At 34.1% G+C, this 18881-nt stretch overlaps 1 protein-coding gene across 2 annotated transcripts; it reads right to left on the reverse strand.

The window, feature by feature from the left end:
* Positions 1 to 6016: 6016 nt before the first annotated feature.
* Positions 6017 to 17672, reverse strand: LOC130623766 (transducin beta-like protein 2). 2 transcript variants are annotated; one of them, XM_057439282.1, is made up of 13 exons: positions 17297 to 17672; positions 13603 to 13654; positions 12154 to 12216; positions 11431 to 11645; positions 10917 to 11003; positions 10730 to 10794; positions 8804 to 8877; positions 8486 to 8535; positions 7940 to 8131; positions 7249 to 7409; positions 6719 to 6750; positions 6310 to 6361; positions 6017 to 6160 (listed from the first exon to the last, which is right to left on the reverse strand). In XM_057439282.1, exons 1-12 carry the CDS (start codon positions 17640 to 17642, stop codon positions 6331 to 6333), a joined length of 1368 nt encoding a protein of 455 aa, XP_057295265.1. In that variant the 5' UTR covers positions 17643 to 17672; the 3' UTR covers positions 6017 to 6160; positions 6310 to 6330. The 2 variants fall into 2 exon arrangements, with proteins under 2 accessions (XP_057295265.1, XP_057295266.1); XM_057439283.1 differs by lacking the exon at positions 6310 to 6361.
* Positions 17673 to 18881: the final 1209 nt, after the last annotated feature.

The following is an 18881-nucleotide window of genomic DNA, read 5'->3' on the forward strand; positions in this document are numbered from 1 at the left end:
CTCCCAAATCTGGGGACCACGGATCGAATCCCGTTCACTTCCAAGCAGTATGTTAGTGATGAACAAAGTAGTTCTTCTACAATATGAATGGTGTTCTAGTATAACAAAGTAGTTCTTCTACAATATGAATGTGTTCTAGTATAACAAAACAGTGTCAGCAACTTTAGAAGAAGGAGTTTAAGTTTAATCAACTCTGCTGGCTTCATGAGTCGTGAAAGAGGTTCGAGGGGGCGTGAATCTTTGTTTTCTTCTAATGAGATTGATGATATAAAAGCGTCATATATTAAAGTCATCCAAGCATCAACAGGTCACCGAAATTTTGAACAAGTGACATTTGATGAAATCAAATAGTTAAAACACAAAACATCTGTTACTGAAAACGGTTTTCCTACCAATCTTTAAAGTATTTTGTCAATATGTACGCAGAAAAGAAGCAGTTATTACAACAAATAATATCATTAAAACATTTTTCTCGATATTTTACCCTTGTACAAAAGCGGATGTAAATCGCTCAAAGAAAATATTTGACCTGTCAGTAAATTATCTAACTGCGCAATGATGATACGGGACTCACGTCATTGTCACTAAAATCTAGTATGAGACCGTTCAAATAAATATTACAAAACATATTATATTAGCCACCTACTCCTACCCTTTGCCTACGACTAGTAAGATAACTACGAATGACATGTAGAGTTGTCACATTGGAGAAGAACTACTTTGTTCATCACTAAGATACTGCATGGCGGTGAGTGGGATTCGATCCGCGGTCCCTAAAACATGAGCTGCAGACGAGCCCACTACACTATGTGCGGCAATATGTTGGTGATGAACTCAGATAGTTAGATGTAGAGTTGGTTAAATGATAGAGTTGTTTTTTATTTTTAGTTTCCAAAAATGAGGTTTATAATAGGCTTGGTTGTCCTTGCGTCCATACTCATAATCGTAATCCTACCATGTTTCATATTTCCAAGGCTCGTAAATGGTGTTTATGGGTGTTTAAATATTTCTTTAAAAGATTTTGCATTCGATTTATATGTAACACACCAGCACGTGACATGGAAAAGATCATTGATCTCTTTAAGGAGAACGTGTCCGATCAAGGTTATTTCTTAGCAAATTTGAAAGAACAGTTTCACATTTGCAGAGTGCTAGACGTACTTAATGCATCAGTATCTGAATTTCAGTTTTCAATTATGCCATCGGGAAGCCTCCGTGAAGGTTTTGGCAAATTACAACCGTCAACCTCGGCACTAGCTTCTCACTTTGATATGATGCTTATACCAGAAGACTGTTTTGTCGAGCTTTTAGAAGATTTAAGGTTAACGTTAGGTGAACCTACATCAGCGAGAAGGAACTCTGGAGCAATATTTGAAGCCATCCGACCATCTGGAACTGACGAAGCTTTCTGTTGGTTAAAATTGAGAGAAGACTTACCGATCCGTCATCAACACTGGGAGAGATTTGTTGTTTACAAGAAACTCAACAAAGAAAATAATAAAGTTTTATCAAACGACCAAGTTAGATATGAATTGAAAAATGCTCTTGCAAGAGCTAAAACAGATCTCGAATACTACGACAACGTCCTAGACATTTTAAAGCATGGCGAACAGGAATGTTCTTACCTTTCCATTATTGAAATTAAGTGGCCTGCTATTACAATCAAGATTCAAAAAAAGGAAGCGTTGCCGTGCGAGACATGTACTTCATGTTTTTTTAATTGCCTTCGGTTTACATGCATGGCGTCAAATTGTCTTTGTTGCTGCGGTTGCTGCTTTCCGTTGAGAAATGCTGTAGAGAAAAGAAAAACGTACTTGTTCTATAATGACTTTAGCTACATGTTGCAGAGATTGGTCAATAGACAGTAAAGGTGAAGTTTTTAATTTTTATTTTATTTACATAAAATTAAGCTTGTCGGCGGATTCGCTCGTACTTTATATATCACATTTTGTGTGTCCGGGGCACTGCTATAAAGTTGCTCAAAGACAACAGGTGTTGATATATAAGACAAGCTCATGAAGAAGAATACCTTTCGTTGATTTCCGTAAATATTGTTTATCAAATTTCTCAGATTTTGAACGGTTTTACGAAACGATTTAAATATGATTTTTATCTTTTTTGGAAATTTTTTTCTATCTTTTTTGAACAAACTTCGCCATTTGAAGAAAGTTCCAAAAAAACAAGGGTTATTATGGTCATTTTGTAAAAAACATTATTCGAAATGAGTCTCTTTAATAATAGCCGTCGTCTGTCCGTCAATGCGCAAAATAGTAGCGAAAAAAGCGAGAGACAAAAAATGCGGTATTTCAAGGGCTGGAAAACCCGTGGGTAAATCCACTGAGTAGTATAAAATAGCAAAACGAGAAAAAAAAAGCAAAATGAAAATGAAAAACCTTATAAAAAGTTTTTTTATCTCATAGAATGGTTCACACCTCAACGAAACTGGCCCGATGAGAATGTTGTTGCAAAAATAAAAAAACTCAGTCGTCCATCTTGTTCCCCAAGCGTCAACAACTTTGTCACCAATAACATTTATTGACTGTAAGGTTACTTGTTTTTAGAAGATTTTCAACGTTGCCTGGAAAATTAAGATCAATTATAATAAAGCGATCAACCGGCCGTTCGCCCGTTAATACATCAGTTTATTGTCAATAACATTATTATGCGTAGTGACGATCTTGCGTTTCACTGTTAAAGGGGCTACGAAACGACTGTTGGTTCTCGAATTTAGGGGCTTACAGGAAAGTAGCTTTACCTATACAATAATAACCGATTACCCCGCGGTGTACCGCAATACATCGCCCGAGGTCTAAGTGCTAACCGAGCCTGCAAGGTGGGTGCAATGACTCGGTTATTATTGTATTATTGTATTAATGCATTGTAGGAGTTAGAAATACCTTCATTTCCAGTGCTAGTTTGTTTTACGTGTTTGTTTACATTTTACGCTACCATTTTTCTTGACGACGGGCCATACCGCTCCATATCGGCCCGTCGCTAAAACCGATAAGTAATTGAGAATGCCTGAAAACCCGTATTTACCTTTCTAGCTCAGCCTGAAGGTGATGACTACGGTAGACCTAAGTCTGGTCTAACCAAAAGCAGTGGTGTAGAGTTCCGATTTTTATTTTCGCAAGCGGAAGCTGTTTTGTCTTTATTTGTACCTCAACCGACAAGAGAAGTGTACTTAACATAAAAATCAACCATAAAAAGGTTACAAGAATCGTTAGATATTCTGCATAAGATTGAATCATTTGCGTTGAAGAGTATATTTTACAGAATGGTGGAAACGTTGGATCTTGACTACTGGTCTAGTCCTGATGCAGCAAGATCAAGACTCTTGGGAGATTTTTTTAAGGTTGGTATAGCAATAACTGATTATAATGATAATTCAAAATGTTGTGTTCTTTGTTTAGTATACTGTACTTCGTGAGTTTGTGTCTTGTATAGTGTTAGTATGTAAAAACCTGTATCTTTGTATTTAAGCTTGGATTCCAATAACATCCATACTTCAGATTGGTACGTCTCAAAAAGCCCAATGCATACTGTATTTAATTGCAAAACAGATTTAATAGGATTGTTGTAATTACGGTCTAAATTTACACCAAAAACAAATTTGCAAGCATGAAAAACTAAATACGACGAAGTCTACTTTGTTGTTTGCAGTAAGTAATGTAGTACCAGTTCTTTTGTAGACTTTATTGACCAATGAAGTTGTTGTGAACATCTTGGAAATAATTTTTTCGTTTTTGATCAAGATAGACAAAAAGGCTGTCATTTCTCTCATTAATTGATGTGCACGCAATAGAGGTGGTTTTCGTATTGTAGTGAAAACGACTTGGTAGTTGTTTTCGGCGAAGGCACAGCTTTAGGTTCTCTATCAGGCATTGACCGAAAAAATTGTCCCCACTATTGGATCACTTCAATAAATCTCTTTGAAAAGTTTGTTGCGAAACAAGATGACTTGCCAGAAACAGCCGCTGAAAAAGAAAAGTCTTTACTGAAGTTTAGGAACTGTCTACAGAATGAAACATTTCCCGAGCATTTAGGATAAGTTTTCAAACTTGGAAAAACAAAGCTGATATCTCATGTGCGAATTATTGAAATATGCAATTTCAACTTTTTCTGTTTTGACATTAACCTTCTAGGGGTTCGTAATATAACACGTCCTTAAGCTTGTTTCCATTTGATTGCATGCAAAAAAGCTCACGACCTTGTTGTTGGCGCGAGTGCCTGGAAAGTATTCGTCAGCTTTTGGCGTTATCGCAGAAAATGCAGCCAAACGGAGACATGCCTTTATCCTGGGACACTTTAATTTGACGTAAATAAGTAAATTTTAAACTGCGAAAGATTCTGTCATCAAAGTAATAAGTAAGTAAGTAACGGGAAATTTTTACGTCCTTTGGGATTTCATCCTAACGGTTGGCTCTTCCCCTACACCATCTCTGCTTAAAAAACCAATTTAACAAACCTTTGACATAAAAATTAATAATCGCAGTATTTAACTTGACATTTCGACACATACCAGCTTTTTAGAGTAGGGTATTAATTGCATTACAGAAAAGGTGGTCATGTTAATTTTTTCGACTTACTGGATTTTCAGTTTACGTTCTTAAGTTTCCAAGATTTACCACGGTTAGCTCTGTTTCATCATAATGATTCAACATTGTCCCCAGGGGCTTAACTTTAAAAGAGCTTTTCTTGTTTAGCCGTCAAGTAGGTGTTGGCGGCTTTGAGATAGGCAACAAACTCTGGAGCGAGGATCAATTTCGACTCCGGAGCTTTTTGAGTTAAGCTCGAAAGTTAGATTTTAATCTCATGGTTTCTTTTGTTCTGTTTAAGAACATTTTCCGACAAGTCTTACTTCTATGTGATGGATGACTGGGTGGAACACAACAGATGTTAGATCGATCACTGCTGTTTTCTTAAAGACAAAGATAACTGCAGATGTCTACCTACATATGAGGTACCTTACAATTATCTTTGGGGTCACAAAGTTGTTGTGGATTTGCACCAGAAAAGGAAGAGATAAACGAAGTGTTGCTGTCTACTAAGTATTTTGACGTTCATCTTCCAACTGGTTTTTGACTTGTATAAGGTTATCTTATCGTTAATGTAAACTACGAAGGGAATTTATTTTGGAACTAAACCTTCGATCTTCAGGCTGTTCGTACGTTTTCGTCGATTTATTTTGCGCTAATATTTCGAAGGTTTTATTGTTAACATTTTGTATACAAACACTGTTATGTACCATTCTGACTTTACTAGACCAAGAAGGATGACGGAAATAACATTTTCTCCAATTAGCTAGTTTCTCCATATTTTACTCCCTCATCAGTCATCATTCTTTAAATACGCCAAATGTTTTTTTAATATTATTATTATTAACACCCATGTTTTTAGTGCATGATTGTGACTTAATATATCGTTAAGACAAATAATTCGTGTTTTTTTAGGTCATGACATTGTGTGAATACTCTCTATATAGGATTGGAGAACAAAAGTAAAACTCACTTTTCTGTCGCAAGGTATTTGGAAATTTCGGAAAACGGCACTAGTGTAACATCTGTAAAATTTACAGGTATTTCGTGTTCACACGATCAACCATCACCAGGGCAATGTTCGGCTACCGTCCGATATACAGAGACAACATAGATGATGTCTGATAAATATGGATATTTTGTCAAAATAATTCATCTCCATTAGTCGATTTTTTGGTCGTCGCATCGCTGGCGATCCGAAAGAATAGGCGACAGCCAACATCCAGACTTTCTAATTCAGCCGGTTTTTTAGCCTCAACTTGGATAACTTACAAGCTGATAAAATGCGCACGCAGTATTTTGCAAAGGAAACTTTCAGGAAAGCGAAATAAAATTCTCAGTTACTACTTCGTGAGCTCTTCGGTAAAAAGTTTACATGGGAATGCGGCTTTAAAGTAGTCATTTTTGGGGACAATGCCAAAATTGGAAGACAAAGATTAGTTTCACATCCGTTGTCCCAGGCATAAAATACTACACAATTAGAAATCGATCTTTTTATAAGATTTAATAATTCATTCATATATTTGAAACAAATTACATAATTTTTTAAAATTCTTTCTCCATATTTAATTACATACGTTCGGTTTTATTTCAGTCATCGTTGAAACAAAGCCAAATATTTCCTAAAAAGAAAAGCAATTTGCATTACATTTTCTTTCGTTTAAGCATGAAACTACAAAAATAAATACTTTAACAAAAAAACCCACAAAGAGGGAAAAAAGTTCGGGAAAGGAAACTTAATTTTGGACAACCAACTAAAAAAATTACTGACTTGTATTTCAACAGACTTCTTTTACCAGCACGTACTTTTAATTGATACTTTTCTAAAAATGACTGCCACTGTCTACTGACTTGTGGGTTAACTCTCTAACCTTCAGAAAACACATTTCGTGTATTTCCCAAAGCTTTTGTCAACGTCGCGAAAATTAAAGTCGCTATTTACGAAATTTGCGAAATTTAATTTGCGAAAAATTGATTTTTTTCTCATTTAAAAAAAAATTGAACCGAAAAGGCAAAGTTGAAGTTAAAGCAACTGTAAATACAAATGATTATACAGTCTTTGTGATGACGTCCCAGCTTTAAGAAATTGGTCCCATTTAATATCTTATTAGAACTTGCCTGAGGCTGAAACACAACAGTGAATCACAAATGTGATAGCTACTAGGAATGGACACACTTACTTTGAGTCTTCTATTTGTTGTTTTATTCGCTCCTGGAAAAAAAAATGGTTACAATGTAATTACACTTTTATGATTAATGGAAATTTAACCCTCGAGTTACATGACGCAAATTCAATTTAAAATTAATTTACAGACTGCTAGCCTTGGGGGAATGTGTCGAGTTAAGTCATGCGAGTATTAGGGGCGAGTGTTAAACCACAAAGGTTTTCTTATTAAGTTTATGACCAAGTACAACTTACTTAAAGTGTAAACATTTATTTACACTTTTAATTCGATGCAAGCATCCTTTTGTTTTTAAAATATTGTATCCTTAATAAGTATAATTACGTATTTTTTATACAACTCGCAATGATTCTTTTTAGCAAAGCAATCTTTATTTTATTTTTATTAAATCCAGAAGCGAACAGTCTGACTACAATTTTAGATAGATGTTAGGTAAAAAATATGCATGAGGCGAGCCTTTCTTTTTTGATGACTTATCTCCCAAACTCGTTTTGCGACGGTTACACATAGCTATTGCGTATCATTACCTTCATGGACTCTGATTTAGCCTTGGGTAATTTTTCTTCTAAATCGTTTAAACTAGCCTGGACACCGACAGGATTATGCCAAACCCGTATAGATCTGTCTGTTCCACCGGCCGATACTAGTTGTCTAGATTCTGAATGCCATTTAAGATCAGTGATGTTACCTACGTAAGAAGGCTGCAAGGTTATATTAGGTAAAAAAAAGTTGAAAACAAACAAAAGATTAACACTACGTTTACACTTGAAAACTTATACGGATTCAACGAAAGTAACCTGATTAAAAAACAACGTAATAATTTATCGGTAAAAAAGGCGACAAAAAGTGAGCAAATTTTTGCTATAAGTGACAGTTATTTTTTCCTGACCCACAATTTTGCTGATTTTTTTTTATCCGGCTTAATACAACTTGATTCACAAATTCGAATAAATTTGCTGAAGTGTAAACGCATTATTATATTAACTTGATTCATGAATTCGAATAAATCTGCTCAAGTGTAAACGCAGTACTATAGAACTTGATTCACGTATTCGAATAAATTTGCTCAAGTGTAAGCGCAGTATTATAGTAACTTGATTCACGAATTTGAATAAATTTGCTCAAGTGTAAACACAGCACAAGCAAGCTAACGTTGCGAGCAATGCAGAGACGTTGCAGAATATACTGTCATATAAAACATGGAATATAAACACTTACCTTGATGAACATCCGTCAACTCTTCACCTAGTTCTTGCGTGGTAGCATTGTATAGCTGTATAGACGTGCCTAACGCTAATGCTACTGTAAAGTAATCATGTGACAGTGCAATGTGAGTAGACATGCCATCTGGAGGGGGAGTATACGAACCAGTTTTCACAAGGTACGCATCTTGACCTTTAAGGTAATTTACTAAAAAAAGAACAAGTGAAATCTTAAGAAACAGGAGGTATGTAAAAGGAGTACGTGTTGTATGTTAGTGTTGATTTTTCCAGATTAAAGAGAAAACTTCACCTGATTTGAAAAAAATGGTTTTAAATAAATAAATTTAATAGCGTCATAACCTTGAGTTAGGATTAATTAAGTTGTTTAGACAAAAAATGTGACTGATGTTCCCTGTTTGCCGATATTCCCTGATCAGGCTAAAACTGATTTACTACTAGACCTGTACGTGGTATTGGGGGAAAAAAAAGCACAACGTGACTACAGAATGAAGAAGTCAAATCGAATTAAGTGTAAGCAAACGCTATCCGGAGTTTGTCTTACCATCTATATCCCATATCTTCCATGTTCCATCCTTTGACACAGTACCAACCCTAACAAAACAAAAGGGTGTAAATTCATTCCTTATCGAGAAGAGACCAATTTATATTTGACAAGATAAAAACAGAATTACTATTATTGTGGCTCATATATACTGCATTTTTAGAATTCTAGTTTAATTTAATTTTAGCCCTAAGTCATCTGAATTTGAAGAAATGGCAGGTAGGAGCCACCCTGTAACTTTTCTGCCAGTAAACTTATCAGGAATAAAACTGAATGTGTGTTGTGCAGGTCTTATAACACATAGTGAAGTTAACTTACCTTTTTGAGTCGTTAGTAAAAGAAAATGATAAAACACCAGCAGAGTGGCCCTTTAGTTCTAACACTTTGGATACCTACAAGATGAGGAAATATAAGTTATTTCTGAATAAAACGAAACTTACAGGAAATATGTTTTAACCCTAGCCGTCTTATTTTATGTATCCTACATAAAAGTCATTGAAAAACCGTGAAACACAATTTCAATAATTTTTTTTCTCAAAAATGATGAAATTTAGGATTTCCTAACGTCGAGAAAATTAGTTCTCGCAAAATTTAAATTTTATTATTAAAACTTCTCAAGAAAATTAGTTTTTGGAGAAAATTAATTCCGATAAGTTAAACTAAATGTTGTTAAAGTTAAGTGTTCTTTGTTAAAACGTTTCCCAGGACAGAAGTGTTCTTTGTTAAAACAGTTCCCAGGACAGAAGTGTTCTTTGTTAAAACAGTTCCCAGGACAGAAGTTTTCTTTGTTAAAACGTTTCCCAGGACAGAAGTTTTCTTTGTTAAAACGGTTCCCAGGACAGAAGTCTTTTTTGTTAAAACAGTTCCCAGGACAGAAGTGTTCTTTGTTAAAACAGTTCCCAGGACAGAAGTTTTCTTTGTTAAAACGTTTCCCAGGACAGAAGTTTTCTTTGTTAAAACAGTTCCCAGGACAGAAGTTTTTTTTGTTAAAACAGTTTATGTTTTCTTGAAATTTATGCTACAAAATATAAACTGCAAAAATATTTAGCCAGTCAATAACTTAGGTTGTCAAGGAAAAAAAGTTCCATGACTTTTTCATGAAAATCCTGTTTTCCATGACTTTTTCCAGACCAAATAAAATTCCATGACTTTCCCATGATTTCCAGAAATTCCAAGACTTGTGGCCACCCTGAGTACCCAGGACAGAAGTTTTTTTTGTTAAAACAGTTGCCAGGACAGAAGTTTTTTTTGTTAAAACGTTTCCCAGGACAGAAGTTTTCTTTGTTAAAAAAGTTCCCAGGACAGAAGTTTTCTTTGTTAAAACAGTTCCCAGGACAGCAGTTTTTTTTGTTAAAACGTTTCCCAGGACAAAAGTTTTCTTTGTTAAAACAGTTCCCAGGACAGAAGTTTTCTTTGTTAAAACAGTTCCCAGGACAGAAGTTTTCTTTGTTAAAACGTTCCCAGGACAGAAGTGTTCTGTTATTTTTGCAAATAAGAAAAGCAACTTTCTACTTCGAAAGGGTCAGCGATTTTCATAGTTTTACATGCAGAAGGAAAACCATGACATTAAAAGAAGCTTTTAATACTTCACTGACTTATAATGAATTAAATAAAGGAAAAAAAACACTTTATATAAGTATTTGTAACGACGTTTTGGCCGTTGACGGCCATTCTTAAGAAGGTACAAATTTTAAACCAAATTCCGATATATTTACAAATCGATGACAGCATATTTGGATTTAGAAATAAAGGACAGCTTCTTTATCCATACGGACAAACCTATCATCAATAAAAACTTTGCATCGATGCCTTTGTACCTATTTTCAGATACCATTTTATAGCGTTGTCCATAAAAGTTAAATTTGTTGGAGAATCAAAAATGCGTGTGTTCCTGTAAAATTCACACAATTCGTATATACATTGAAGTTTGTAATGAATATTTTATCAGAAAAGCGTTAATATCTCAACTGTTTAAAGTTAAAGGAGAAATTTGTTTAGTTTATTTAACAGAGCTCAAACAAACACACACATGTATGCAGACACACGCAAATATTTAGCGAAAACCTTTGCAATATTCACCTTTTTTTTCTCAGAAAATTACTTTTCCTATATATAGTAATCTTAGTAAACGAAAAGTGGACCTCTGTACATTCCATGAAAACTGAACTGAAAACATAAAACACAATAAGAAACATCAAGAAAAAAGCCAAACCCAATTACACAGAATAAGATTTCAAAACAGACCTGTTGAAATTCACCATTACTCTTGTTGAAACCAACATTCCATATCTTGACATCTGATGTAAACCCTGCACCAAAATAGTCACAATCGTTATCAAACAAAGTGGGGAAATTAGCACTTGTACTAACAAAAAGTTATATATTATGAGGTGAATAAAGTAGACAAAGAATAACACATAAACAAACTAACCGCAAGCAGCCACAAGATTGCCACAAGGAGATATTGATACTAAGCTATTGTATACAAGTAAAGTATCAATTTTTTCCAAAACATCACCTACAAAAATAAAAATGATGACTATGTACATTATTTTTTTATTATTATTTATTTCACAGAGAAGTAAAAACATCCTTGAAACACTATACATTCATGTAAGATAGCACGCAAAATCATTGATCACATTAAACTAAATCAGTAGCTAGTCCTTACTATCAATACTTGGTAAACTCCCTCCCTGGCATTATTTTTCACATGTGATTTGATGGTGGGGCTTATAGAGAGGTATGACTTAATATTGGTAACTTTAGAATAGTACTACCAAAAATATTTTCTAATTTGATGTTTATTATCGTTTCATCTCACATTTTCACAAAAACTGTTTGCACATCTAATTAATATAACCTCAACGACAGCAGAAACACATCCTCTAAATAGGGCAAAGACAAAATCATGCATAAAAAAAAGACTTAAGTATCAAGATCACCTTTTAATGACCAAATAATGATCTGAGTATCTTTATCAGCTGACATAATAAATTTCCCAGTAGATGATATTTCAGCATTGAGTATGTCTCCTTTATGTTGCGAAGGAAAGTCAAATTCTTGTCTGACTGCAATGGAAGAATTTCCTTCATCTTTCTTTTTATTTATTTTGTATACTCTTATGGTTTTAAGAAGACCAAGTGAGACAATAAAAGCTCTGAAATAAATGTCACAACACAATCTTGAGAATCAACTTAAAATGCACATGTTGAACAAATTATTGCAATTGTGGTGGTATAGTTAAGCCCTTATTCAAAAATTTGAATTTAACGACATCCACTTAGCTATAATAGTTTTTTTTTTATTTTAATTTATTTTGCCCCCTTTCCCCCCCCCCAAATAGCAGCATAACCAGTTAGCAAGTTAAGGTATTTTAAAATTTTCTTTTCCGTCATGACATATAATTGCATTGACAAATATTTATTACAAATCTTGATGTCATACATCTTTTCCCACTTGCAAAACCTGGGAATATTTTTATATTTCTTTATTTGTGAAAGTTTATGTCAAAAATATCATGATTTTTTGGTGACAAAAGTCTGTGCTTGTGAATTATTTTTATTAATTTTATATATAATAATTTTCACAAATCCTAATCTTACAAGTGATGAAGAGAATTACTAATATGTATTAGTCCAAAAGTTAAAAAAAAATGCTGGACTGACCTTGAGTCCGGACTAAATGATATAGATGTTGCGTGGTCGAATTCCACATTCACTCTTGAATATCTAAGAAGAAAGTGTCATTATATTGATACGGAAGAACATATTTCAATGTTTTCGTTATGAAACAAAAAAATTTGGCTATGTAAACCGTTTACAATTGCATATCGGGCCATTTCTTGAGATTAGCAATCACACACCTTAATAATTTTGTGTGTAAAGCTGCGCACGTGGGATCTTAGAAGATAAATTTGAAAGAAAAGAAATAATAACAAATTCATAAAAAATTCATTTAGAACTGTTTTGGAATGGACACCAACTGTTGTGCAAGTTCTAGGAATTTTCATACAGAAAAACAATATGTAAATGCAAATTACATAAATGATGGAAAGTTGAACATTGGTAATGATAATATTTAATACTAGTCGATAAAGCACATGGAAAAATCCACTATGGTTGAAGAACAATGGAAAAATAGGTTGCTTTAGATTTTTTGCTGACGTTAACAGTGCATATACAAAAAGAAAATTGGTGAAATATAGTCATTCGTTGTCTGTAAGGTGTAGAGGTTGAAACGTTGATCAAAATAATGTATAGTATCGTATGTTTTTGACAAACCCTTAAAATTTTGCTGAAGACAGCAAAGTCCCTACCAAAAGTTCCAAAAAAAGATAGATCTTGAAATGCTGATTAAGAAAATGTGTAGGAGCATGAACTTTTGACAAACGGTTGCAGAGATATTGGGGCTTGAAGGTTTTGTCATAACGTCATCAACCCGTCCATTCCGAAAGGATTCAGGGTCTCAGGTTTGGGAAACTTATCCAAATTGGTCCCAGGTGGTCCCTTGTTACCCACACGGTGAAAAATCGTTGACGTCACCACCTCGTTTCCAAGTTATTTGGCCTTAAAGTTTTAAGTGCACTGTAACGGCTTCATTAATTTAATATAGGATATTGACGTAAAAGTAGTGTTATTAACGTTGCGCCGTAACGTCAAAAAATTAAACATATTAGACATGCATTTTTCGGTTACTTCAAAGAAAATTTCGGTAAGATCAAAGGAAAATGAACATATCCACTTTGCCTGTTACAGAGACTCAGAACTACAATGCTAAAGATGGATCATAAAAATATTACTAAAATAACTACTAGAAAAAGCCCATGAAAAATACGTTTAGGCATCTGTTATTTAAATTTTGAATTTTACACCTGATAAGGGATGTGCTTTAAAACTTTATCAATTATAAAGATAAATTGATTAAGATAAATTTTTTTGCAAAAAGGACACTCGTTTGCTTGTCCTATTTTATTACTTCACATTTTCGACAAATTTCTGAATTTTTATATTTCGAAATCGCTTGTGCAAGCATAATTATTAAGCTTTGGACGCGTGATTTATTGCATAGGTACTTTTTTTTATTATTGATACCCTACCAACAATGTACATACTCACTTGTGATCTTTTAAGACAAAATCTTTAACATTCCACAACCTAGCTGTGCGATCTAAACATCAATAAGACAGGTCATGTGCAAAAATACCTTCTTTTTAACATAGACTAAGAAACATTAAAGTATATATTCTATATGTCCTGCAGAGTATGTGCCAAAAATATCCAGCTACGATCAGTTTAATTATAACATCAGCACAGTAAAAATCTAAAGTTTGGGCTGATATAAAAAGGGAAAACTTTAGAATTAAAAAAAATGATTGAACTTGGAGTATCACGCAAAAAAATCAGGATGAATTAATAATATCACATATACCATAAACATAAGGCCATTCAAGGTAATCTTTCGTTCATTGTCATTTTTATGATTAACTACAAATGTGGGATGCAACATTTATTTGATTATTTTCAAAAAATATATAGCTTAGCTCGATATCCCCACAATGTGCTTTAATGCATTAAATTATATCTGATAAACTTTTTACCTCATCCTGTTATTCTTTTATAGTTTTTAGTTACATCCAACACAATAAATTTGGATAATGAACAAGACGACGAAAAAGTTATACCAAGGTTTGTTAAAAAAATAGTGTCATGGTTTCGCATATGCACAATGTTTCTTTATGCGCACGCTCTTGACATTACACACCTCAGCCCTTCAAATTAACAAAAATGTTCAAAGGCAAAAAATTCCGAGCATTACAATCAGCTTATGGCAAAACAAAAATCACAATGGCACATGGGAAGTATCATACACGCAAAAAATAAGCCAAAAACAATGAAAAAAAGAAATTATTTTTTTCTAGAGCATGCTCCAACAACAATGCCTGAACATTAAAAGCTTTTAGTGAAAAAAAGATTTTATTTTTGCACTTATCTACGCTCCAACTACATTAAAACAGGTTTATAACCAATGGTGGTTAAAATAAATTTATTCAATTAAATGCAATTGTTTGTGGCATCGAAATCTAATACTTTCAAACATTTTTTTCTTCTTCAATACTTTTAAATTCAAGTGTTTTAAAAATTTACTTATCACCACAGGGGTGCGTGATCATCACGTCTGTTAGGAAAGTATGATCGCTAGGATTTTTAAAAAATAAAACAATCTAATGGTAATCAGGTTTAAAAACATTATTAAAGCACTGGCATGGTTGTTTTTTGGAAAAAATAATATAACTCAAAAATATTTTGACAATTATATTGTTATATATTAAAGTGATTTTCATCATCGTTGTCATCATAAGCTGATATTTGTTCCACAAGTAGTTACAAATTTTAATTAATGTCTCCATATACAACATTATCATATGGATTGAAATTTCCGGCTGTGAACATAAATGGAGCTTATACCATGTTTGTTGTCAACATCAAAACAGCAAACTCTGGCAAAAGAATTTTGGTATTTAACATTGTCATTTTTTTTAATTTTATATTTTAAGGTCACTTCGCTTTTAAAATTATAGAAGCTTGGAGCGTACGATTTATCGCACGCCATAAAGCACGCTGTAGAAATCTCTATGGGGTGCGGTTGCAATCACTCATCATGCAGGTTATGGTGTGCAAAGGGAGGCCCTCAGGACATTTATGCCTGAGTATTCTTTCCTTAGTAGAAGATGAAGGTATACACACAAAAATGTTTTTTTCTTAGAAAATCAACTGAAATGCAGGATTTTTGTTTAAAATTTAGATATGGCAATTAGATAGATAAATAGATGTCCATATTTTACATAGCTAGCCTCACAAATATCGAGAGATATACCCTGTTTATTGTTCCCAAGAGGGGCCATGGCTTAGATGGAGAGTCCTAAGGTATTTAATGCTCATTTTGAGCTACACAGACCCAATTAGGGCCCACGCTTTACTAGACAACTCCTGGCAACATAATGGCCCACACAGTGTGCCATCTCCCCATTTCCCTCACATGGCTTCGATTAACACGAGGCTATGGTAACATTTACTCGCCCATGTTAAATCGTCGTCGAGAGGCACAGAGTACGAGTGCTATAACCACCAATCTACGGCACCACAATTGACGATCAATTAAAGATTAACTATGAATGACCTAAAATGAGGCTAAATGAGGAAAAGCATATAGTGGCTGTGCTCAAAATACATTATGCTTACAAACCAAGTGTATTGTACCATGCCAAAAATCTGATTTTTTTATCATGAAAAGTCTTTTCATATTTCCCAATTTTAGGCTGAATTCTAAACCTTGATAAATGATTTGTGATCTGACGATGGATAAAACAATTCCACACCTTGATTACAAAATTAGCATTAGGGGCATGATTTTGATTTACTCATAAAAAATAACAAATGACCCCTAATTCCGGAAAACAGGTAAGTTAGGTGTTATCAGGAGAATTAAGCATTCTATTAGAAAAACAGGATTTTCTTCAAAGTGAAGTTCTTTTCTTAAACTCAAGTTAAAATCTAAAAAAAAAATTTGATGTCTTTTCCTACAAAATTCATGTCGTCACTGAGCACATGCGTAAGAGATGGTAAATTTTTTAAACCATCAATTTTTACTTTATAATCTTGCAGGTTACAAGTTTGAAAAAATGCACACTGTTGTAGATTAAATATTCAAATTTAAAAAGAATAATCTATTTAATTAATTTTAAAAAAGAAGAAGAGCACACATGCCTCTGTGATAAATAAAGAATTCCTTTTGGTAATAGCTGCCTCCCGTAACGGAAGCACGAAATTTAATATATAAAGGACGGGCTAACCCGTGGATCTTTCCATGGGCTAACAACTAGTCTCTATTATAATAGCCGCATTTTGTCTGTGTGTTCAAAAGGGTTACCGTGCCTGTTACGGAAACACGAAATGTAATATGTAAAGGAGGGGCAACCCGGTAGTTTTTTCCACGGGCCAATGACTAGTATACAAATATTGTATAAGATTGAGAGTGCAAAGTATACACCTTTACGATAATTCAATTGTACATGCGTTCCAACGGCTCTCCATCGTTCTACAATATCGGCAAAAAGGAGGTAAAAATTGTGTTTTTATGAGAGTTTCTTAGAGACGAAACTGTGTTTTCTCCAGTTATTTAACTTCCGTTGTATCAATGTCTTTTAAATTTTCAGGAAACGTTAATAATAATAAGATACAACTTATGTGTACTTTTCATTAAAAACAAAACGCAGCAAGAAAAGTTATCATGAAAAAACGTGTTTTCTCCTTAATAAACTCTTATAAAAGTGGAATGTTTACCTCCTCTGATTGCAAAATAAGCTGCGATGGAGTGTTAGTTTTCCCGAATTACTGTAAAGGTGTATTAACTTGAACATAAGTTGTGTCACAGAACTCCATATTGTAAAAGTTCTTTTGATTATGTTATGGCGACTACCATTATCAATTCGTATGCCAGAAAATTGGGGTAAATTAAATTTTTTAAAAAGAATTATTATTTTAAAGGAAACATACAGCTTTCAAAATATTTCACAATAAAAATATATAGCTAGCTAGAGGGCTTAATAATGTCCTTTAAAAGTCGCCAAAGCTTGCCCATCGTCTCATTTGTTAGTGATCTGTAATGAATGTGATTGCTAAAATAAAGCTCTGGGCTTTTAAATGTACCAAAATAGCAGTCATATTAAAACTATCTTGTAGAAAGTAGAATTTAATTTTATTGGTTCTTGGAGTCATTTTTTTCCCTCCCTGACTGAGAATTTTTTTTTACCTTCAGCACATGATGCCATAAACTTTCCATTACTGCTAAAATCAATCTTTAATACAGTTCCTGTATGTCCTTTTAATGAGGCAACGAGCAATGGATGAGATACGCCACTACTGTCTTTGTTGCTTGGTTTCTTTTTCTGAAAAGATTTAGTTGCTGTTGTTTTTGAGGGTTTGTTAGTTGATTCGTCATTTGCAAAAGAATTTTTGGGTACTGGTTCATTTGCATCATTAATTTGGATTTTACTTTTATAAAATATGAGATAAAATACTATTCCTAAGGCCCCTGCAATCGTTGTCAAGATTGCGACAGACAAGAAACTTAAATTATCGTCGTATTCTTCTGCCATCTTGTTTGCAATGTGTTCGCATGTGTGCTAAAACCCAGAACTGTGTGTTGTGACAATGAACGGCAGGGGGGTGGGGGGGGGGGGGGGGCGGAATCAAAAGCGCCTTGTGCAAACCAGACGAAGGAGCCGCGTATGCCAGAAAATGGGGGTAAATTAGTTTTTTTAAAAAAAATTATTATTTTAAAGGAAACATACAGCTTTCAAAATATATTTCACAATAAAAATATATAGCTAGCTAGACGGCTTAATATTCTCCTTTAAAAGTCGCGAAAGCTCGCCCATCGTCTAATTTGTTAGTGATCTGTCATGAATGTGACTGCTAAAATAAAGCTCTGGGCTTTAACTGTACCAAAATAGCAGTCATATTAAAACTATCTTGTAGAAAGTAGAATTTGATTTTATTGCAGTCATGTTTTTCCCTCCCTGACTGAGATTTTTTTTTTTACCTTCAGCACATGATGCCATAAACTTTCCATATTACTGCTAAAACCAATCTTTAATACAGTTCCTGTATGTCCTTTTAATGAGGCAAGGAGCAATGGATGAGATACGCCACTACTGTCTTTGTTGCTTGGTTTCTTTTTCTGAAAAGATTTAGTTGCTGTTAGGGTTAGGGTTTAGTTGCATGGCGCCGTATATTAGTGGTTATAGCTCTCGTACTCTGTGCGGGAGACCGGGGTTCGATTCCTCTTGACGGCGATTCAACATGGGCGAGTGAATGTTACCATAGCCCCGGGTTAACCCAAGCCAAGTGAGGGAAATTGGGAAGATGGCACACTGTGTGGGCCGTTGGATGTTGCCGGGAGTTGTCTAGTAGAGCGCGGGCTCTAATTGGGTCTGCGTAGCTCAAAATGAGCATTAAATACTCTAGGACTCTCCATCTACGCCATGGCCCCTCCTGGAAATAATAGGCAGGGTATATCCCTCGATATTTGTGAGGCTAGCCATGTAAAATATGCACATCTATCTATCTATCTATCTGTTGTTTTTTGAGGTTTGTTAGTTGATTTGTCATTTGCAAAAGAATTTTTGGGTACTGGTTCATTTGCATCATTAACTTGGATTTTACTTTTATAAAATATGAGATAAAATACTATTCCTAAGGCCCCTGCAATCGTTGTCAAGATTGCGACAGACAAGAAACTTAAATTATCGTCGTATTCTTCTGCCGTCTTGTTTGCAATGTGTTCGCATGTGTGCTAAAACCCAGAACTGTGTGTTGTGACAATGAACGGCAGG

Source organism: Hydractinia symbiolongicarpus, chromosome 13 (genome assembly GCF_029227915.1).
Source record: "Hydractinia symbiolongicarpus strain clone_291-10 chromosome 13, HSymV2.1, whole genome shotgun sequence".
Taxonomy (NCBI): Eukaryota; Metazoa; Cnidaria; class Hydrozoa; order Anthoathecata; family Hydractiniidae; genus Hydractinia; species Hydractinia symbiolongicarpus.

What these genes read in the sequence shown, in the direction of transcription:
- LOC130623766 (XM_057439282.1), bottom strand. Translation starts at nt 17,642, where the DNA reads ATGGCAGAAGAATACGACGATAATTTAAGTTTCTTGTCTGTCGCAATC. An exon ending in TCATTTAGTCCGGACTCAAG is followed by an intron (nt 11,646 to 12,153) that starts GTCAGTCCAGCA and finishes CATTTATTTCAG; the next exon opens with AGCTTTTATTGTCTCACTTG. An exon ending in GTTGACGGATGTTCATCAAG is followed by an intron (nt 7,410 to 7,939) that starts GTAAGTGTTTAT and finishes CTTCTTACGTAG; the next exon opens with GTAACATCACTGATCTTAAA.